The sequence below is a fragment of the Porites lutea genome, chromosome 2 (assembly GCF_958299795.1).
Source record: "Porites lutea chromosome 2, jaPorLute2.1, whole genome shotgun sequence".
Taxonomy (NCBI): Eukaryota; Metazoa; Cnidaria; class Anthozoa; order Scleractinia; family Poritidae; genus Porites; species Porites lutea.
Window position 1 is genome coordinate 18229386 of NC_133202.1, and position 21809 is coordinate 18251194.

General features: G+C 37.6%; 1 protein-coding gene across 2 annotated transcripts in view; it reads left to right on the forward strand.

The window, feature by feature from the left end:
* The window catches only part of LOC140927928 (Fanconi anemia group A protein-like), a 31602-nt gene that overhangs the window by 2930 nt on the left and 6863 nt on the right, over nt 1-21809 (forward strand). The window contains exons 3-38 of one of the 2 annotated variants that reach the window (XM_073377631.1): nt 229-371; nt 1214-1306; nt 1562-1638; nt 1798-1898; nt 2249-2334; nt 2402-2496; nt 3542-3651; nt 4741-4832; nt 5017-5082; nt 5480-5555; nt 5800-5933; nt 6785-6895; nt 7828-7923; nt 8275-8346; nt 8485-8573; nt 8760-8820; nt 9236-9285; nt 10234-10307; nt 10885-11004; nt 12964-13097; nt 13629-13714; nt 14123-14219; nt 14800-14943; nt 15412-15485; nt 15566-15642; nt 15829-15866; nt 16299-16368; nt 17379-17449; nt 18092-18165; nt 18598-18726; nt 18954-19014; nt 19326-19439; nt 19833-19918; nt 20219-20324; nt 20590-20649; nt 21680-21787. In XM_073377631.1, coding sequence (XP_073233732.1) covers nt 229-371; nt 1214-1306; nt 1562-1638; nt 1798-1898; nt 2249-2334; nt 2402-2496; nt 3542-3651; nt 4741-4832; nt 5017-5082; nt 5480-5555; nt 5800-5933; nt 6785-6895; nt 7828-7923; nt 8275-8346; nt 8485-8573; nt 8760-8820; nt 9236-9285; nt 10234-10307; nt 10885-11004; nt 12964-13097; nt 13629-13714; nt 14123-14219; nt 14800-14943; nt 15412-15485; nt 15566-15642; nt 15829-15866; nt 16299-16368; nt 17379-17449; nt 18092-18165; nt 18598-18726; nt 18954-19014; nt 19326-19439; nt 19833-19918; nt 20219-20324; nt 20590-20649; nt 21680-21787 — 3275 coding nt within the window. The remainder of the gene's footprint in view (nt 1-228; nt 372-1213; nt 1307-1561; nt 1639-1797; nt 1899-2248; nt 2335-2401; nt 2497-3541; nt 3652-4740; nt 4833-5016; nt 5083-5479; nt 5556-5799; nt 5934-6784; nt 6896-7827; nt 7924-8274; nt 8347-8484; nt 8574-8759; nt 8821-9235; nt 9286-10233; nt 10308-10884; nt 11005-12963; nt 13098-13628; nt 13715-14122; nt 14220-14799; nt 14944-15411; nt 15486-15565; nt 15643-15828; nt 15867-16298; nt 16369-17378; nt 17450-18091; nt 18166-18597; nt 18727-18953; nt 19015-19325; nt 19440-19832; nt 19919-20218; nt 20325-20589; nt 20650-21679; nt 21788-21809) is intronic. The other variant, XM_073377632.1, reaches the window with a different exon arrangement.

Genomic DNA, 21809 nt, shown 5'->3' on the forward strand with positions numbered 1-21809 from the left:
ATCATACAAAAGAGCAGTGATTTAATATCAATTGAACTCTGGTAGAAACAGCTTCACTTGGAAACCGTAAGGTTTGTTAGCTGTAAGACACAGCTCTCAAAAGTATGAAAAAAAGGGCAAAGTATGAACAAAGGACAAAGTAATGCTAGACACAGAAGAAAAGGTTGAGATCAGAAGATTAAGACATACATAGTTTTTAATTGCTGTTTAATCTGTCTGTTTTTCCAGCGGACAGTTGTGTCAACTTGCTGAAATGCCAGGCAACAAAGGCATCATGCCCTTTGGACCTTTTGGCAGCAGAGAGCATGGCAAAAAGACTGATAAGTGTTTGCAAGCCTGCCTCACAACAGCTGTTGGCAGGATGTCAACTGGTAATTATGTCTGACCTATAAAGAAAACAGTAAAGGATTGTGAAAATAAGGATGTATGAATTTCCATCATTCTTTTTTTCTTTTTCTTTTCAAGCAAGTAAAATGCCACAGCCATCTCAGTACTGTGTGTGAGTTGTTTATGCAGATGTTTCAATGCAATGAAGGCTTTAACAAACAATTGTACAGTTACTTCCTTTTATCGCCGCTATATTAGAGTGAGGGGCACCCTCAAAGTGATTACCATTTCAAGTGCTATTATGGAGAATGTTCCAAGAATGGTGATTGTTTTTTTGGTGAACTGAGCAGAATTATAGAAAAAGAACCATAAAACATTTACGTTCAGTTGTGTTGAGGGAAAACAGAGTGACACACTTGACTTATCAATGCCTATACTGACCACTGAAACCTTGTGATGTCCAATTTCTGTGTTAAACATTGTTACTACTGTTTCAGTCATAATTTAACTTAAATCACAGAGTACCTCGATCAGGTGATTATAACATCCTGAACTTGTTATTTTTTCCCTCATTAGACCCCAGGTTTATTTCTAGTGACAATTCTATTAAAAACTACACTGCGAGCAGTGGTTTCTCCTGGCCAGATGCTGTGCTTCAAATCATTCGGCTTGGAGAAACCACGGCTCGCAGGCTAATTAAAAACTGAATATATAGTTTCACTTAATTGCTATAATACGTAACTCATGAATTACTTGTTGTCAGACATTTGTAAAGAAAGTAATGATTAAAACAAAAAACAGAGAAAAAGCTTCTGTGTTTTGTTGCTTGTAATAAAACTGTGGATAAAGTCTGGATCTGGAAATGGTGTTTGTTTGTTTATTGTAGGACTCTGTGCTCAGTGTTGTAAAAGTGATAAAGCAGATGCTGGCCAAGCAGTGTTTCAACAGAGTTTATTTTGCCAAGCATTTGACTAGTAAGGTACTAATGTACTAGTCCTTAATAATATTCTCTTAGCTTAAAAACTAGCTGCCTTGAGTCAAGTGGTAGGTCTAAAGACTAAGCCATAAGTTAGCACATACCACTATGATGAAAGAGACAGGAAGATTGACCTGTGCTCAATGTGACCTGCATTTCAGAACTGCCCTTAGTCAAAAGAGGTGTAAATTGAAACTAATACTTGAGCTATACTTCATGAATTACCTTGTCTTAAAAGTTGTTAATCATATTTTGTAGGGTCCTTGTCTTCCCCTGGAAGTTGTCTGGTTGCTACACAAGGACTGTATAGTTTCCTTTGATACATATTTAGCATGGTAAGGTATTTTTAATGTATATTATCGTACTGTGGTAATCAGGAAAATCTCAATGTCACCTGAACCTGAATTGAAGTACATCATTCATTACGTTAAGTGAACTTATCAACCATAACTCACCTTTTTAACTTACTACATTTTTTTTTACTTTTTTCTAAGCTGTTTGCAGTATGATGAAACTGTGGAAGTGGTTTCTCATGGACTTTTGTCTCTCTGTACAAATATAACCAACAAGGAAAAGCAAGGAAGTATTTTATCAGGTTAATCCTCTAAAGAGCTGACACTATATGTGTTTCATCTATTTTTAATGAAATTATTGATCAAAGAATTTTTTCAATATCAAATTCTTGTTTAAAACCACTATTATTTAAACTAAAAGTATCAGTAAATGTCTTCAAACTATTACATGGCATCAATGGATCCTCATTATAATTATGGTAGATATCACAAGATTTTAATGGATTATGTATTTAAGAATGGAGTCTCTTTTAAAATTAATGGATTGGAACTTGCACACTGACAAGACCTACAGTCAATGTAAATATGTAATATTTTTAATCATTTTTGTGAGTTTTGTGATAGCATTTTAAAACTTAAAACTTTCTTTCAGTTCTTTTAGGAAGATTGATTTCATTTTCATTTCTTGAAAACAAGACAAAGGAAGGACCAATTATTGCAAACAACAGATTAGAAAAGGTAACAAACTTGTGATTAATTATTGGCTTGTTTTCTGTTTATAACTTAACCAGATTTATGTATTTAGATTTCCCAGGACATCATGGATATTGTAGTAGAGAAAAGTGATTTTCTGCTTTGCCGAAAAATGGACTGTCCTCCACAAGAAGAAAGTAAAGAAAGGTTTGTTATGAGCAGTTGATGTGACATTAGGTCTATAAACTTATGGCTATGGGTATAGAAAAGTCAGAGTGCCCATTGAGCAATCCCATGATTCCTTGGGTACTCTTCTGCCAATCTACTCACTGGATTTTTAAAGAACTACAATCTGAAACAAAAGTAGTAGGAAAAGTTGTTTTTACTGAACATAATTTCCTGGCATATTTTCATCCAGCAGTGCTTGATGTGGAATTCAATAGCTTTTATCGTGTCCTGAATGTCCCCCTTGATCCCTTTTCAAAGTTAGGAAACGGAACAAGAAAAATAACTCAAACAATTCAGTCTTTTTACAACATTAAACCAGAAGTCAGGCTGGTGAAGAGAAGTCAAAATGTAGTTAAAAATTGTTATCCTTCCCAACGGTTAAATTGTCTCTGATTGTAGAGGAGCACCATAGTTAACCAAAATTTGGTTATCTATGCATCCAAGAAATTTTGGCTCTCACAAAATCGTCTCTTGTCAGTATGTATGTCCCAGGGTATCTGCTGACCAGTGTCACATGACTGGATCATGGGTTCAGGTTTACAACTCTTTATGGTGATGTACTTTTTTTCATCCTCTTACCATGCAGTTATTAGTTTTCAATTGATCACAGGCCCAGGTCCATTTTCTGAGGAGGAAGTCAGTTTTCTTTCTGCTTACCTGTACATCCAAATTTGAATGACTTGAGAAATACATTTCTTAAAAGATCACTCTAGAGCTTCGCTGTTGGCCTTGGCTAAATTTATATATTAGGATTTTTGCATGGTTCATACCTGATGTAAGGTATGAGACTGCGCGAAAGTATCAACACTATACAATGTTATTAAATGATAATCTTTATTCTACTAGTTTGAGGACTGTAGACAGCTAAGATTCATGTGAACGGTGATCAGTGTGATTGGGAGTAGATAACAGGGCCATTTGCATTATACCACTAAGGCTGATTTAAGGTTGCCAACAAGGGTTAGAAATTTTAATCTTTTGTTAATATTACCCCACAGCTATAATTCTTGTTTTCTCTTTGTAGATTTTGTGTGTTAGAAATAGTGAGAAGATTAAATGATATACCATGGCCAGCCATAAGGAAGTTCTTTTCAAGGCAGCTCAATTTGTTCTTTATGCAACAGCCAGATGCTGGTAAGAAGGTTAAATAACAAGCAAACAAACCAAACCAGAAAGGATTGACAGAAACTTTTAATGTTTTCCCTTTCAGTAAACTTTGTTTTGTTTAATTTGTTGTATTATGTTAAATAGCAGGTGTAGTACAGGTCTATTGCATGATCTCCTCATTACTTTATAGTGGACCTCTCGCATGTGCAAAGCATGCACAGCAGAGCAAGAAAATTTGGTTATGCATCTAAGAAACTTTAGTTGAGAAAATCGTCTGTACGACGTACATCCACCCCTTCATGTAAGTTGGGTGAAAGTTTGCATTTCAAGCACCCAGGCATTTTGGCGGTAAATCACATAGCCGCCCGGACTTTTAGAGACAAAAAAGCAACAACAACAACAAAGCCGATTCTTTCTTTTGACTTAATTTTAAAGTCTACATTAACGTGGATAACAGAGAAAGAGCTAGAGCAAGAGATAGAAAACAAAGCAGAACAATTTTGTTGGAAGAAAAACATGTAAAATTTATAGTGGCGATGAGAAAATGAAAAATGCTAGTGGCCACAAAGGTGAAAATGAGTGTCAGCAAAAAAAAGTGAACACAGGAACACTCAACATTATCTCCATAAAACATATAACTACAGTGTGGGCAGTTTCTGGAAGTTTCATGTTTTAATTATGCAAAACAACAGCAAAGAAATGTGCCAAAAGAGTGTGCTCCTGTTTTCATTCCCGTTGCTGCTTAGCATTACACGATTTATACTTTCTTTGAGTAAACTTTAGAAATTAATGAGAGCTTCACTTTTAGCCCTGCTAAATCTATACATTAGCCACAAACAAGGCTGTTGAAGTGCAAACACTTGCACAAGAAGCTTCAGACTCCAAATGGTTTTTAACTTAAGGAGAAAGGTAATATTTGCAATAGACTAGAGTGTTTTGCTTGTAAACCGCAGACATCTTTTGAGTTAGTTGATTGAATATGGGTTTTCAGGCCAAAAAAAAGCTTGTCTTGAGTCTCCTATTTTTTATTCGAACTGTTTAACCCTGATAAAAAGACCGTTGATACTCTACTTACTTTTAAATGTTTTTATTTTGGTGTTATTTGTTTTGTTGTAGACACTCCAAAGCTTGACAGTCGTGTTTTTTGTAAACAAAAGGATTTTAAGTTCTCAACGCTTAATCAAACTGCAAGGACAGTGATTGAACAGGTAAATCGTCCAGAAGTATCTTTTACACTGCATTGTAATTGATCTTATTATTTTAAACTTTTATTGAAGAGAATCCATCTAAATCTCTGCTTAAACATTAATCCTATATAGCAAGACAGTGTGAGGAAACAAGTACTGTTTTAAAATTGACCTCACACGTAACTTGCGTTGTTTTTTATTTCAGTTTCTTTTAATCTTTGATCCTATGACTCTCATTGAGTGTCTGAAGAATGCCGTTTTCAAGGACCAGGTGTGTGTGGTTAACATATAAATGAAAATTGTCAAAAAGGATACTCTTCTAGTACAGAGAATTTTAATTTCAGTTAGGAAAAAATAAATTTTGAAGAAAAGTTAGGAAAAATTTAAGTTTTACTGATTTAATACCATTTGTTACGTTTAAAAGATGCTTTTAAGTTCACTGTGAAACTAAAGGTTTTTGAAATTTTTGGTTTTTATTGTCATTTTTGTAGCCTTAAAGATATCTGTGTTAAGAAAATGTAAAAGTTTTGGAACCAAAACCATTACTTGGTTACGATCTCTTAATTACCCCGTGTCATTTCTAGATACCGGCTGTATCTACTGTCATTAAACCTTGATGAGCTTTATCTTAGTGAGACTTTGAGATCAACTCTTCTTTTTTCCTGTAGGTTAACGTACCATGCGTCCTTTCATTTCTCTCGTCGTTTGTTGTTCTTGTAAAGGAGGCTGCATCCATGATTGAAGGTAGTAACCAGAAACGTTTGTGCCTCTTTCATTACCTAATTTGGCAAAATTATTACCACACCTCTGAGTTCTTGCAGGACGTTTTTATATTTGTTGTTTGTTGTTTTAACTTGAATTAACCTTGAAATGTTTTGAACAAGCTACAGCAGGAGTTGCAACCTTCTCTTTTTTTGGGGTTGTACTGCCAGAACTTAAAGTATTTCCCAGTGACAGTCAGTAAATGTAACTTTTGTTGATTCCTAAGGTTACGTCAATGATTTGTTGAACGAGTCATTGAATAACAATGACAGTCATTCTCTTCTTATTGCCTTCGTGATGGTCAGACAAATGTCGTTAGAAGGTGGACATGTTTTTAAGCCTTACGTCATGTGGTTTCAGGTAAGACTTGTTGAGATAAGTACACCATTATGTTTGTTATGTACTCTTTATGCTAACGTCCAAACAACTCCTCTAAAATCAGTTAATTGTTGCTTCATCTTAAGGGTATAGTTTTTCACTGATTTTGTTAGTTATTATTTCCAAACGAATGGCAAATTACTGTATAACGTTATTTGGACATTGGGAGAAATAGCACAATTTAACATTCGGTTTCCTATTGCTAAATTCCTGTTGCCGTATTCGAGGGCAACTTTTCTCAAAATTAACTTTATTGGATCAGTTGTTGAATATAATAAGAATGATAATTAAAAGATATGAAAAGTGGAGTTGTGACCTTTCATGTATGTTAACGTGTGAAAAATTTATCCCAGTTGTTTACACGACTTAGTAAAAGAGGAACTGAAATTTCGTATATTCACTTTCATATCTTCATCTCCAACGGGTGTATTACAAGCTTAAAAAGTTGTCTGCTGTGGCCCAGTTGTTTTGTTAGGTTAGTTGCACTGGTATCGCAGTATCATGGGTTTGCGTTTTCTCCAGCTTAGATGTTTTACTTGGTAAATGACAATGGTAGTAGTAATAGCACTCGAAGTTGTTCAATGTGCCGTCGCTATTTGTGCTTGCCTTAAAAACGTTTTTCACCACACAAGAAATATATAACTAATCGCACATTAATATAGTACAAAACAACATAACTTGAAAGTATGAGTAAACATACGTAACATACCTGAAAACGCTGAAATGTAACTGGTGCATTTAACAGCCCAAAAGGGATTTGCTGACCAAAGAACCTTGTATCATTGGTAGCTTCTTACCTGGCTTCACTGTTTATGTCATGATATTTGTTTTAGAGTTACTTTGGTGATCAAGGAAACTTAAAGTTGAATACCAAGAAGAGTGTGCAGTTTTTCATAAAGTTTCTCTCTGAGCTTGTGCCATATGAGCCTGCTGAATATTTGAAGGTATTTTTATCATATTGTTAGGGTATTGTGGATATGTCGCGTAAAATGTGTTGAAACCAGTTTTATTTTTTTCCCGCATATTATTTAAATGGACATGTGACAAAGAGTGAAAACCTCTTCGCCTTTTCGAAATACAGACAACTAATCGTGTACATCTGATTTAATTGAAGAATGTTAGTTTGTTGTTTGAGTCAAATAAGTGAAGCTTGGAAACTGCCATCATGAAGCTTTGACATACCGTAAATCCTCTGTCAAGCCTCCCTGGAGATTATTTATTTCAAACACTTTTGATGGGGGGGGGGGGGGCTTAATAGAGACTGGGGCCTTATTCAATTTAGCAAAAAATATAGTATCAGTTCTTCACAATAACGAGAATGCAAGGTGGAAAGGCTCAAGTACAGGAAGTTGGAGGTCATGCAGCTGAGGTTAAAAAACAAATCCGGACTTCCAGCTGGTGAATAAACCATCCTGTATTAGTCCACACAAAGTTATACAGTCGCAATAGACTCCTGACAGTCATGATTGATTAATACAGTCTATCATTTATCAGTGAATAATAATAAGGGGCAGGGGGGAGGCTAAAAAGAGAGGGGGGCTTATTAACCTTCTTCCACTGAAAAGGGAGAGCCTATTTGAGAGGAGGGGGGAACTTAATAGAGGATTTACGGTATTTTTTGTAAGAATCTTGAGCAAGTAATAGAGCTAGGACACCAAAAGAATGAAATGATAAAGTTTAAATAAAACGATTTGCATGATAAAAAGTGGAGACGAAAGTACTGTAAAAACGTTACTTACACGTTAACGTTGTTGAGTTGTCTGTGTCTGCGAAATAAACTATAACTGAAATAAACAAAAAAACATTGACATAAAAACATCACACGGCCTACAACGTAATCCCAAAAAATAATTTATGTTCTCTTCACCAATCATAGGTTCACATTATCAAAGCTCCTCAAGTACCAAGCAAATTACGCGAACTCGTTACTGATTATGCGTCCTTGGCAAAGACTAGACTGATGGACCTTAAGGTAATGTTGAAATTAAAAGAAGGCCTTGGTATTGTTATACTTTAAAGGGACTGCAATCGGGGACTAGATTGAAATAATGTCGTCAAATATTTTTACATCGGAAACAAAACAGTCTGGTCCCCCCCCCCCCCCTCCATACTCCCCACGTACATTACCTCAGTATTGGAGGAACTGCATTGGCCCCCCAGCTAATGCGCTTTTTTATATAAGCAGAGCCAGGTCAATAACTTGCTGGCAGCAAAAATGATATGTTGTTAGGAGATAATCCGTGACTGTTTGTAGTCTTGTGCAAGAAGGAAAGTCTGTATTTTTTGGTTTACCTAATCTGTTTGTGATTGCTATTTTGAGCAGGAGCCTGTGGAACTCGTGAGAATGTATGGAGACAGTTCTGCAGGGACGGAGGCAAAAAGTGAACATGCAAAGGTTTGTATTAAAGAACAAGAAGAGCACACATGAAAAACGCCAATAGTGGAAATAAAATGTGCTCCTGTCAATTTAATTGAGTCATTTTTATTTCATACCAGTACTGTATAAAGGTTAATGAACATTTGTTTGTCATAGCAACTTGAGCAGGCTTCTTCAGATGTCGATAAAGTCCTTGACGCTTATGAAAAATCCGGCAAAGTACCAAGCACTGTAATGGAAGCAAGGTGAATAACTTGAACTTAAGTTATGTACTTGCTCGTAAGTAATGATTGGTAAAGCTCTACTATTGAATATTAAAAAATGTTTTGGAATCCGTTGGCTTTGATACTTAGGGTACTTTTTGTTACATACATTCACTAATCATTGCGTGCATGCAATTTATTCATTTTCCTTTTTTTCATTCATGCCAGTATATTCAGGAAACCTTATTTTATAGGGAGATTTCTACCTGCGTTGCTAACTCCAAGAAAGGTTTGCCGTCTCTATTGCTTTGCTGTTTCTCCTAATCACTGAGTTTTTAAATGTACTGTGTAGAATAAGGAGAAGAGTGTTTAATGAGGACATTTGAACACGGAAAGAAAGATCTGCACAAGGACAGAAAGATTATCGCATAGTTGTTGAAACACCTTTTCGCGGTAATTGTTGGCTTTTCAGTTTTAAAATCTTTGCAGGAAAATATGAAATGACGGTAACGTTCTTTAAATTTTACGTGAAAATGGTTCAGGTATCTTATGTAGTTGTCTTTATCTGTATATGGTAATTTTTTGGTAATTTTCCAGAAAAAAAGCATTTAAAAGAGAACGTTTAGCCTTGTCCAAGCATATTGCCAAGCTGGTATCTTGTTTTGTTGTACTATTGAGGTATAATGTTCCGCGTTAATTTTTAGATCCCTGATGAAGCTGACACAAGAGCTCAGCTCATTGATGTTCTAAGCAAGTAAGACTTTTGTTCCAGATGCTTCCTTGATTCTTATCCGCTTGTGGATAAGCGCTGGTCTGTTGAGCGGGAGGTTACGGATTCAAAGCCTGGCAGGACCAACACTCAAGATCTTAAACTAACTGATGAGAATATGCTGGCCTTTTTCTTGTCATGTATAAATGGTTAGACATATAAGGCCAAAAAAACCGTACGCCCTGTCTCAACGCTCTTTCACTGTTTTGATTCTTGTGGGACGTCAAGGTACATGTACTGCTCTTTTCAAAGAGTGGGGCACGTAGACCCCGGTAGTGTGGTCATCTGTAACCATATGCGCGGTGTCTTTATGTGTGTTTCGCTGTACTGTACCAGGTCCATATTAACTTTTAAGCGGCCGAAAATATAAACTGCTTTATCCAATTGAAATGATAATGATGCACTTGATGCTGTTCATGGATGTCTAAGTTTGCTAATCACTCTTCAGTAATTAAAGGCTTGGCTTCAATAGCCTGAACAAAGTTTGGAACGTCTTAGACAGTCAAGACTATCAGAGCGATAATCTGCGGGAAACTGGGCCTTAGAGAGAGGGAGTGATTGCGAGTCGCGAGTCGTAAGGTACTCTGCCCCTCATGCTAGTAACACAGAGGAGTGCTGGCGAAGTCTTCAGGACCCGTTCAGCATGCAAGTCTGAAAAAAGTGGCATACCAATCTTAGGAGAGTAGCGCCATTTCCAGTCTTCTGAACTTCTTGAAGCGTAAAAAGTGAATAGTTTGGATACAAAAGACAATCATTATTTTTCAAAAGGACAGCTTCAAACATACACCAACCCACTGAGCATAGACGCTTTTTTCAAATATCGACTCTGTTTCCTCCACGAAATCTAACGCCGTTGTATTTAAAATTGCCATGCTTTCCATTCCTTACAAGGATAATTAAATTTGCTAATAAAAAGTTGTCTATGTTTCACAGAGCTGGTAAAATCCCTAAAAACATGCTTACCGCGTATCAATCAGCGTGTAAGAAGACCACGGAACAGATTGAAGGTAGAGCCTGCTTTATAAGCCGTTCGTACTACGCCTTAAGGGGAGGGGGATGTGTTTATATGGTGTTTGGGCAGATGAAGACAATAATTATGTTCTAACTTTATTGACGAGAATTGAGTATCATGGGATACGTGCGTTGAAACACCTCTAAGCTGGAGGGATTTAAGCCAAAAAAGATATAATTACCGTAAATATATAAAGACTATAGCTGCTGGGAGAGACCGTGTCTGGCGGCCTGCTAAATCAATACAGTTTCAGGATACAGGTCGCGAAAGGGACCTCACACTGTTTTTTCTGAACTCATTTGCTAACACAGTCATCACAATCCACAAAATGAAAAGTAAGAACCATATTGAACAACATCAAGAAGGAGAATATCATTCAGTAAATCATAACAAAATAACGACTACCTTGCATAGGATAACAAACATCACCACATCAAAATTTAATGGCTTGTGAGGTTTCACTTTGTTGTAACATTAAAGAAGTTCATTGAAACGTTTTAGACATAAATTGAACTTTCAGATAACTTCGTGTAAAACTTACTTTTAAATTTGTCTTTCTTTTTTGCGGAAAGTGAGTGTGTTGGATGATGAAGGTACACTGAGCGGAATGCAAAAACTCATCAGCTGCTTGGACAAGCTTACCAGACTCATCGTGGAATCATTGCAGTTTTCTGACTTATCAAAACTAACAGGTATCATTTGCTCCGTGGCCTAAAGTATGCCTATAATTTAGACTTACTTTTATGAGGACGAAAGGCCCACTTTAACTGTACCGTCACAGTTAATAAAGTTAAATGGTTATCAAGTCCGTCAGACTCTTTTGTTATGTACTTTTGTTAGCTTGTTTGTACAACGTTCAATAACATTTGATCTTCATTTATATACCTCACTGTCGAACAGATTTTCGAAAATTCTCAGTTCAGTTTCACGGGGCTAAGTTTTTCAACTCGCTAAGTCGTGAAATTCAAAACAGTGAAAATGTCACTTTGTTTGGCAAAGGACTTAAAAAATTCCTTCTCTCTTGGTCATTTATACTCTTTGTTGAGCAACATACTTTTCGTTTTCTTTTTCTTTCTTTTTCTTTACTTTTACTAAGAGAAAATAATGCATTTTTCATTCAGTAACTTAACTCACTTGGTGTTACCTTATAGTGTCAGGAAGCCTATAGTGTATAACCACTTTGAACATTTGTAAAATGATTTATTTCGCGTGTCTGTTATCTTTAATAGATTATAAATTTCTTGTATATTGTTGATGTATTCTTATGTGGTTAAAGGGGACAATAAATAAATGAATGAATCTTTCCCACCAGTAAAAACGTCCTCTTAATTTAGTCAGTCAAAATTTGTGAACAAGAAAAGGATTGTGTACCGTCAGGGAGCTTCCAACCTAAACTGCAGCACTGTTATTTTTATCTTTGACGTTTGCCGCCTTTTATAACCAGTCTCCTCTAGTAACTATGGTTCTATGGATGGCTGCGATTTTAGAGCCCAGCGCTTTCAACGTGCCTACAGTTAGCGAAAAACGTATTGCTACAAAACACGGTTCCTGCTTTGGAGGCATTTAGGAGAGGTGATACAGTTATCATTCTCAGCAAATTGTCCCCATAAGCTGTCCAAAAAAGGTGCTTGTCCAATCAAGAATAGGGACTTTAAGGTGATGTTACACAGGACGATTTGCAACGACGATTTTTAGCGCTGGACAGCGTTGCAATGTTGGAACAATATTGTAAACATTTGAAACAATGTCGCAACTATGCTGCAACGCTGTGTTGCGCTAAAAATTCGTCGTCGCCAAATGCTCGTGTAACATCACCTTTAAGCAACGATAACGACGACGAACAACAACAACGTCAATAACAATTGGTTTTATGAGCAAAACAACTACTCTCACGCTTTTTAGTACATTTCTTGGACGACCACTGCACGACTACGACGTGAAAACTCTCAATGTGACGGTTTATGGATGACGTGGACATACTACGACAATTTGCTCCTTCACTATTTGAACATGGATAAAGCCCTTGAGAATTCAACTCCAGGAAAATTCGCCTACAGTTGACGAATTGAGCGGTTCAAAATAGATGTACAGTTATTTTTTTGTGATGTTTCACTTCCGTCGTCGTCTTGGTTGCTTAAGGTCCCTAATATTAAGGGATCTTAAGATCCGAGGACCAAGCGGTAGCGAAAACCTCGCTTAAAAAGTGATTTCGCTTTCTTTCAATCTTCATCGCAGTTATTCCAACTTTGCTACATTTTCGGATGTCGACATACTCTCCTGGAGCTGAATTTCTATTAAGTACCATATCCAAGTTAAGAAAGAGAAAAAAATTTCGTTTTCGCTTGTTTACGTCCTCCATAAAAGGTGCAGTGGCGGGAAAGAATTGTACAAAAAGTGTACTGCACATGAAAAGTTGTTGTTTTGCTAATCTAAACTTTTAATCTTTTTTGACGTTCTCGTTGCCGTTGTCGTCGCCGTCGTCAGGCTTTTAAGGTTGCTAGATAGATAACAAACAACGAAGAGAAAGCTGGGCTTTATCCACCTTAATGCAAATGTGCCTAAAGAAGTGCCAGTCTTCTTTACTGGTATACCCGCTTTGAGAGAGCAAAGAAGATACTATTTGTCTACGACTTGTTTTATATTTGCTGTAGGGAGAATTTCATCCCAGTTGTCAATTATCTCTGCAACCATCCAATCAATGACAAAGGTAGCAGATGAAATGTTAACAACCAATCAACTTGTTGAGGTGGACATCGTAAGTCTGGACAGAGGCAGCTGTACGCAGGTTTGGTCTTCATTCCCATGAAATGATTAATTTTTCTTGTCCATCTAACATAATAAATTAATTTGGGTTCGTTGTCGGTATGAAAACAAAACAACAAATAGAAGACGTTATACGAAATGCGCGAGGAAAATAAAATAGCTACAAAGAAAACTAAAATGAACCCGGGGCGATTTCTATTCGACCAAAACTCCAAAAACTTTGCAAGTGGCGCAAACAATGTTTCCAAAAAGTTCGAGAACTGTTAAATGTCTGAAATGCGATCTACTCAACCGAAAAAAATTCTAGAAATTCCATGAGCAAAGTTGAATTGAAAGAAAACTTCCGGAAAGAAACTCTTCGAAAATTTGGGTATACCTCGCGAGGTTGTCGTCTTTTTTCTAAATCACGGATGATGCTGCTCCATCCGGACTCTGATCGTTGCCAGAAATTCAGTCTGGAAGTTTTCGTTGAATAGAAAGTGCCCCTCAACAAAGAAAAGCTGCGCTTTTTACACCCCGGTAACCCATAATTTGCTTTGTTTATTTAACCAAGACCGTAGATGCTTTACTAGACGCATTTTACCGCACATGCGACGAAGTAAAGAGGTGTTCATTAGACTCTCTGGATAATATGAATCGGTAAGTTTTTACAACTTTTATATTACTAAAGTCAATTGTTTGATTATCACTTCTACTCCAAGCGCGCCTCTCCATCAAGAGATTTACCCTAGAAGGCATTAGGCACATCGCGGTTTCAATTTAGTGACCGAATTTACAACAATTTTAAAAATCAGAATGTGTACTATAAACGTATCTCACAGCTTCAAATCAGTTCTTTGCAAAATGCACGGCTGAAGGTTACATTGACATTCGTGTTTTTTTTTCTTTACGTAGAGGATATATGGACACTTCCAACAACTGGGTAGTGTGATTTCATTGTTTAATACATGAAATTTTCTTCCTCTAACATGAAAAAGCATGGTGGACCTTCAGTCTAATAGCTGGGACCCTAATTCCTCTTCTGTGTTGTTGTGTTGTTTGAAACAGATATCACTGGGTTCGTGATTTTGTGGCCATGGTCGTATGTACAACGTCACTTCACAAAAGCCTGTATTGTCAGTTATGGCGAAGAACCTGCTTGCAGGTTTGTAGTTGTAAATTGTAACAAATTTATACTTTCTTTCTCTTTAACTGTTTTTTAGAAAGATGTATCTCACATAGTCACTCTGAGTGAACAATATTTCTACGTTTAACAAGAATAGAGCGGCCAAGTTCCCTGTACACTTACCCCGTTACAGATTGCGCATTTTTAGTGGCTAGAATTGAAGTTTGTAGCTCTTAACTGTTTTAGCAATTTTCTCACCGAAGTAAGAGAGTGCCTATTCTTATTAGAAAAATATCTCGCGGGCTAAAGCTAAAACTGCAAATTCCAGTCATGCAAATTTTGGTGGAGTTGTTAGAATAGCGTGGAACTTAAGTTTATGTGTGTTGCTTAGGGTCGGGAAACTGTCTGAAGTCAACGCTTGAAACCTTCGTCAGACCTTCCAAACCTTCCCGTAGTAGCCGGGGTTCGAAAAAAAATTCTGTCTCTTCGCCTGAGACAAGTAGATTTCCTTTTTTTGAGAGGTCTTTCAACCAATAACCGAGAGATAAACTTGCCATTAGGTATCTTATATCCTAACATTTAATTAAAGCTTTAGTAATAAAATCCTCTTTCTTTCAAGCAGGGTGCAACATCAAGTAACCAAGACGTACAAGGCCTGGCAGTGTTTCTTTGCTACTTATGTATTAACCAGACTAACATGCTTCCAGTACTTCTGAGAGGAAACCTCCATACCGCGGAAAAGAAATTTCCAGATGTTTGTACGGTAATAAACGGGAGAAATTGGTAGCAGATAGAGCGAGATAGACTCCATACACACATATATGTTTTCAGTAACACCTTACGAAGTCACACTTGGTGCCAGGTCACGGTGCCCGGATACGGGACTCACTGGGCACGAATTTTCAAGTACCCGCGCCCAAATTCAGGCACCGTAACGGTACCCGAGTCCCTGTACTGTGGCATTAATAGTGGTCACTGGATCCCTGTATGAATACCTTTTTTATTGGTACCGTGGCAATTCACTGCTTTCTAACTCCCTGCTAAGCTCAAGTTTCAAAATGGCGTCTAAAAGGGCGAATTGGAGTAACTATGTACACAGTTACATATCGGGTACTCAAGGCACTGTGAACATGGCACTGTTTTGTCACTAGTGTCAGTACCCAGACAACAGTTCTCAGGAACCAAAAGTGGACAGTCCCTATAATAAATAATAATTTCCTTTGTTTCACAGATTTGCTGCTTTCTTGATGTCCTGTGTGATCATATTCCACTGTGTACGAGCCGTTGGATGGAGTTTTTTCTGAGGTATTTGTCAAAATTTCGATTGTGATGCATTAATTCGCCACATACTCTCACCTCGCAAAAATACTTTACTCCCTTCCTAGATTTTCATGCACATATATGGACCACGTGCTTGATGCATTCAGTGGGAGTTTCACCGAATTAAAGACCGATGTTGGACGTAAGTCTGGTAATGTTTAATTACAGTTTAGGGGAACCGACCGTAGAGGGGCGAAACATGAAGGCTTTACATAACTCAGTTGAATTATGAATGCTTTTGCTAACTGGTGTGGTCCAACATACACGATCGTAAGTGTGTAATAGTATTACAGCATTACCTCAGCAGATACGTTCCTTCTTTTCCCAGTGCATACTGCTTACCTGTCGCCAGCTATGCTCAGAAAGGTAAGATTTATTCGTATTTTTTCTCGCTTGACGTTTTGCGTAGATCTGTGCGCTGAAGTCACTGCTTCTTAGCTTGGTCAAGCGCCAGCTCGGACAATGTAGATTCTCCCTCGCCAGTCAATTTGTTCTAGCATTGCCCTCCAGAGTTTTCCGACAGTGGCGAACACGGTGTCTTCAAGAAACGTGTTCGTTGTAAGTGGTCGTAGGTCTCCCTCTCCTAGTTTGGCCTAGACACTAGGCCAGGAGCATCCTCAGAGACCCAGGGGCAGCTAGTCGGGACGATAGAATGTTTGTGATGAAAGGTTACTGTAAGATCCAGAAGAGCTAATATATTTCTGCCTCAGCAAATGCGATTTCCGACTCTGTTCTTAAAAACCCACGTAAAACCCGGCTTGTTCAATTCCATTATGTACTATTTTTTTTTTGTTTCAGACGTTTTATCTTTTACATCGGCTTAATGTTTGCGGAGATACATTCCTCCTCAAGCCGACTCTGCCAGAAGGTATTTGTCTTAACGGAAGTACAGTGTATCGTTCATGTCACGATGTAGTTCCTTGAGACGTAGATCAAGACGTTTTAATTACTTACTGCAAGTCGTCTGCGAACAATGTGTTGCGCTGCTTACTGACATCACAGGGGCCCACACAATCTGTGTGTGTAGCCGATTGTTATTTTATAGTAAATATACTGGATTTACCTTTTGCTTCATCTATAGCGAGTTCGCCGTTTACTGTTCCTTCTATCATAAGGAACAATAAATGGCGAAATCAAAATCGTTCAAAATCGCTCAAAAAACCGCTTTTGAGGCAAAAGGAGGACAGCATATGGCAGGTAAGGTAATTCAACGTTTATTTAACATTGATTTTATATATACATACTTAGCGATATATCGCTCTAGGTAAGGCAAGCGATAAATCCTTTACTACAAAAGAACAGTCGGTTACACACACAGATTGTGTGGGGCGCCTGTGATTAAACCTTCGCGATCAAAAGTTACCGTGTAGAAACAATTGTCTGAAGCATCCAACAGGAAAATTGTGAAGCATGATAATGAGCAACATGGAACATTTTGCAGTGGCTTTCATAAATTTAGGCTTGGTTTGTTTATCGACATGAGAGCGATAACACATTTGGGCGTTACGTTTGAAGTTAGAGTATTCCAGCAGTTAAATTAATACCTCTGCAGTTGTGTTTAAAACGATTTGCATGTGGGTTTAAATTGAGTTTAAAATGTGCGGATACTTTACAAAATATTCTTTGAATCAATACTCCCTCGAGAAGTCAGTGTAAAAGGTCGCAAAATTTAACAGCCGTCATTAGTGGGATCATTACAGTCACGTTTGAAAACTTTTTTTGGAGGAAACATTGAAAAGTGACTGTGGACTGGTTATGATGATGAATCTCTCTCTCAAAAAACCCGTGAAGCCTACTCGGTCTAATTTTTTCTTCGTCTTGTGTATTCACAAAGCTATAGCTGTGGTTGTGTGTTTTGAATTGTTTATTTTTTTTAAGATCTGGTTTGTATGGTGAAAAAGTTGGTCTCTGTACAACAGTTCCAACAGTTGAAGGAAAAAGAGGAAAAGGTACATACCGCGCTATTAGCATTACAGAAAGATTGTAACTCTATCGCACTAGTTAGTTCCCAGTGTAGTGTTGACGGAATAAACTTTCCTAGGCCCCCATCAACATGTTGTTATCAACGGACTTGACATTGACAATGGACCTGCTGTGTGGCAAGAAATCAGATTTGCCTCTTAACGTTCAGTAATTTAATATCATTATACTCGAGTTGGAGCTCAACAGAGAGAGCTAGAGAACTTTTTTCCGCTTTTTTTGTAGTACGGTAACTGAACAGAATGCTACTTACAACGAGTCAACTAGTCAAAATAACTATGACATCGTGTATTTAAAAATTTTTTGACCATTTTTAACTCCGTAAAAAAAATGTGCCGAGTTTTGAACCATCGCACACTTTGACGATTTTCCTGTGCATTGGAGACAAAGGCCATTTTCTACGACATTTATTTTTCCATGCATGCGCATAAAGGGTTTTTTTATGCACGCTATACTACTTGTCGATTCCAATTTAGGGGGAACCTTGCGTTTGTTATTTAGTTACTGGTGTTGAAATTCGCACCTATTTTCTCTGGGCATATCTCAATTTATGCATCGTGTTAGTAATAATGATGTAGTAAATTATATCCTCTACTGGTTGTCATTTTCAGCTGACTTTTTCCGAGTGGTGTCGATGGGAACTGGGTGTATCCGCCAGGGAAGATTTCTTATCAGATAATGACAGGTCTGTGTTTATGCTACAAAACTTTGATTTACGAACAACCTGGGCGTATATGGGGTCTTCTCTCTAGTTAGGTAACTGATGTATTGCTTCTGGAACGTGAATCGTAAACGGTGTTGACCAAGCTCTTTAAATTCAGATGTAGAAGTGTTAGCAGTGACCACAGTGAAGTAACCGTGAAATCCATCTCAGATCTTGGCCTAATAGAAAAAAAAAACTGAAGAGGAACGAATCCATAAGATAGCAATTGTTTTCATTACGTTAGGTAGACAATTTTCGACAGGTGTCGCACAGGATGAAAGGGCCTAAATGTTCTCAAAAGCGTCGATTAAATACGTTAATTTGACTTCCTCTGTTTTGACCAAAATAAAACCCTTGTTATTGCTTTCCCATCTTACCCTTGTGCGTTTGTTGTTTTCTTTTTGTTATTGACAGGCGTATTTATCATCAGTTCAGAGTGTTGGACCACTTCCTTCCCCTGGGTACCCTAGATGGTGGTTGTAATGGCTGCGCCAGTAAAGCATGCTCCGTTATCTTCCGTGCTCTGCTAAACGCCGAGAGCAGGTAACCAAGTATATTTTCCTTAGGGAATATTCAATAAGTTCAACATGTCAGACTATTTACTAATAAGTGGTTAAGGTTGAGTATGATGCCAGAACCCTCCTGTCTTCACCCTGATTGACCCTACAGCTATTAACTGTGGCGTCCGTGTTTTGGTGGTGTATGCAACTATATGCAGTTGACTAATTTGTTCAGTACATAATGCAAGTTTTACTTTTCTCTTTTTGAAGGTCTCTTCAAGAACAGAAAACTCTTGACATCAGCCGAAATGACATGATCAACCTGATACAGGTTATACTGTGGCACTTAAATGGAAGATAGGAGAAGCCTGCTTGTTCTAGAGTTCGACCTTCCTCCTTCCTTAACATCATTATATCGCTCATTATCAACGTCCAAATTCTATCAAATCCATTAATCGTCGTCAAGAGCCTCATCAATGATGCACTCTTTGGTTAAATGTTCATGGGACTGTTGATTGGTCATAGGGTGCTTATTGGAGAGTGGCGTTGTAACAAAAATTGAAGTTTTAAAGGGGTGTTAATTAGATATGGAGTGTTAGCTAGCTTGTTTACGGAATTGAATGGATCGAATGTTTATTTCAGGAACTTGTTACTATGTTGCCTCAGCTGAGTAATGATGATGCTGGTCAAGAAACAGAAGCTGAGAATACGTGTGATCCATGGCTTTTACAACAGTTTTATTCTAGAATGACAGAGGTATCACACACCACCCTTTGAAATAACTCTGTTTAAAATGCGTATTTGCGCTGGGGGTGTGATTTTGTTCAGGGGAAGGCTTGTCGAGTTGATTACTTTTAGTTCCCTGGCAAACTTTTTTGCTAATTAAACAGTCAAGCAGATTTCAAAGATTGCTTCCAAGAAACAAATTTGAACTTCGATTCGTTTCCACATGGCTCGTTCTCAATTCTGATTGGATACCGTTAAGTCTCTGTTATAAACCCCACCGTTTAAAAGCCGATAAATTTGTAAACAGAAATCTTATTTCAGCTATAAGTTCCCCTTAAGTCGTCATTAGCTTGTTTCGAGACGATTTTTGACAATGTAGTTGACAAATAGTAACATTAGTTTTGTATGGTGTATTTTTAATAGGTTAAATTTAACGTTGAACAGAGCAAGGCTAAAACAACAGAGAGTTGCGATCTACTGCCAGCGTCAAAGACTGCTTCTTTTATAAAGTAAGATATGTTTTGACCATTTCCCTTAATTTTTAAGCCAAGCATTCTACAAGGTTAAAAGTTGTTGACGTTATTGTTGTTGTCTGTGTTTGTTTATTACGCGCTTTTACTCTCTCGACCTGAGATTAATCATAAAACTATGCAACTAGCCCGCCCTTAATTCATGGGGGATTTGGTTATTCAATGACCTCCATATAGAGAGTCGACAAATACCACCGAAGAGCGGTGTGTGTCTTAGAGAGAGTCTACTTTAATACATGCAATGTAAAAAAAACTCGTACTGTTTTTGTTTAATTACAGATTGGCTATGCGTCTACCCCCGTATTTGCTGTTTACTAATAAACTGGACAGCGACCCTAACGCACATTCAATCACTCGTGTTGCAGATTTTATTTATTCATATCTGGTAAGTGTAACTGGACATACCTCTCTCTTTACCATTATATTAATTAATTTATTTGTTCATTTATATCTGGCTTAGCATATAAACTAATTAGAACAGACTCTTATAAAAAATAAAAATAAAATAATACACGAGAATCCTACCAAAATTGTTGGCCACCCACGTTATATCGTATTTTCAAGTCATGACAGTGGTTCTTCATACCTCTGTGACAATACTCTGGACTGGCGCATTAACATATTTTCCTCTTCTTTTATCTCTATCGTAGAGACCTTACTTGAGTGACGGGGGATGTCTTCCTTTTGACATAACCAGTTACATTTTAAAGGTACATGTTAGAGCCATTTGGATATAAACTTAATAAACTTAGAACAAGTGAGCACGATCAAAACAATCGAGAGTAACTGGAATGTAGCGAGTTAACTGGTTTAGCGAACTAAACACGCATGGCTTTTGGTTGGTTTGGCGACCATACAGAGCCAATGAGTGGTTTTCGGAATAACTTAAAGGGCGCTTGCCATTTGTCAGAACTGGCTGGCCAGACCAGTGCAATCTTAAGGAGATTCCACTATCAATCAGGATTATCTAGCCAGATCAGCTTATTCTACCAGTCTGGCCGGTCAATTCTGGCTTTTGAAAGTGCCCCTAGTGACTAATTGGCATTCTGATTTTACTTTTTTTGGCGGATGAAATAAATTGCGCTGAAAAAACCATGGAACTAAGAAATGTCCAATCTGATTCCCGATGAGAATTAAACCAATGAGATCTCAGATGCTGATTGGGTGATTTGCGCGGCTACTAAGCTATGGAGAAACCTACTGTGAGATGTGTTATTTACCGCGTTCATGAGTGACATTAACCTCTAAACCTAGAAGATCTTTATGCTTCGTCACTGGTCCTGTGGGTAAGGATCGCGTGACGAGGGCCTAACAACATCTGCGTTGCAGTGTTGACGTTTGATTTCATAACGAAAGGGGATCGCTCTAAATATTATAGTAGGGCTGAAACTATCATTATTGGAGTCAGTTCTCAACATTTCCTTTTTTTTTTGGAATGCCCAACGAGCAATCGCTGCTGTTTAAGTATCAAGAAGGAATGCACTTCAGCATGTATGTCAATGAAAATTACTGAACTGCCCTTCCCTTTCTCCTGCTTGGTATATTTGTTCTTTTCTTATTATGACCATCCCTTCTCTCACTACTACCAACAGAATTCTATTGTTTCAATTTCACCACCACCATCAAATGGTACATAATATGAAGCAAAAGTCAATGTTGGATGTCGTTTCCGTTTTCTTTACAGCCAGCGGTTTTTATTTGATGAATTTTGATATTCACTTTTTCCTTTTATTCTTTTAGGCTTTGCTAACTTACACCAGATCATCTCCAAGTAAATCAATAACTACTGGCTCTGAGCTTTTCTCTAGATTTTTCAAGGAGTGTCCCTTGTTCTTTGTTTCTACTCAAGTAAGTCTTTTCTTTCGCAAAG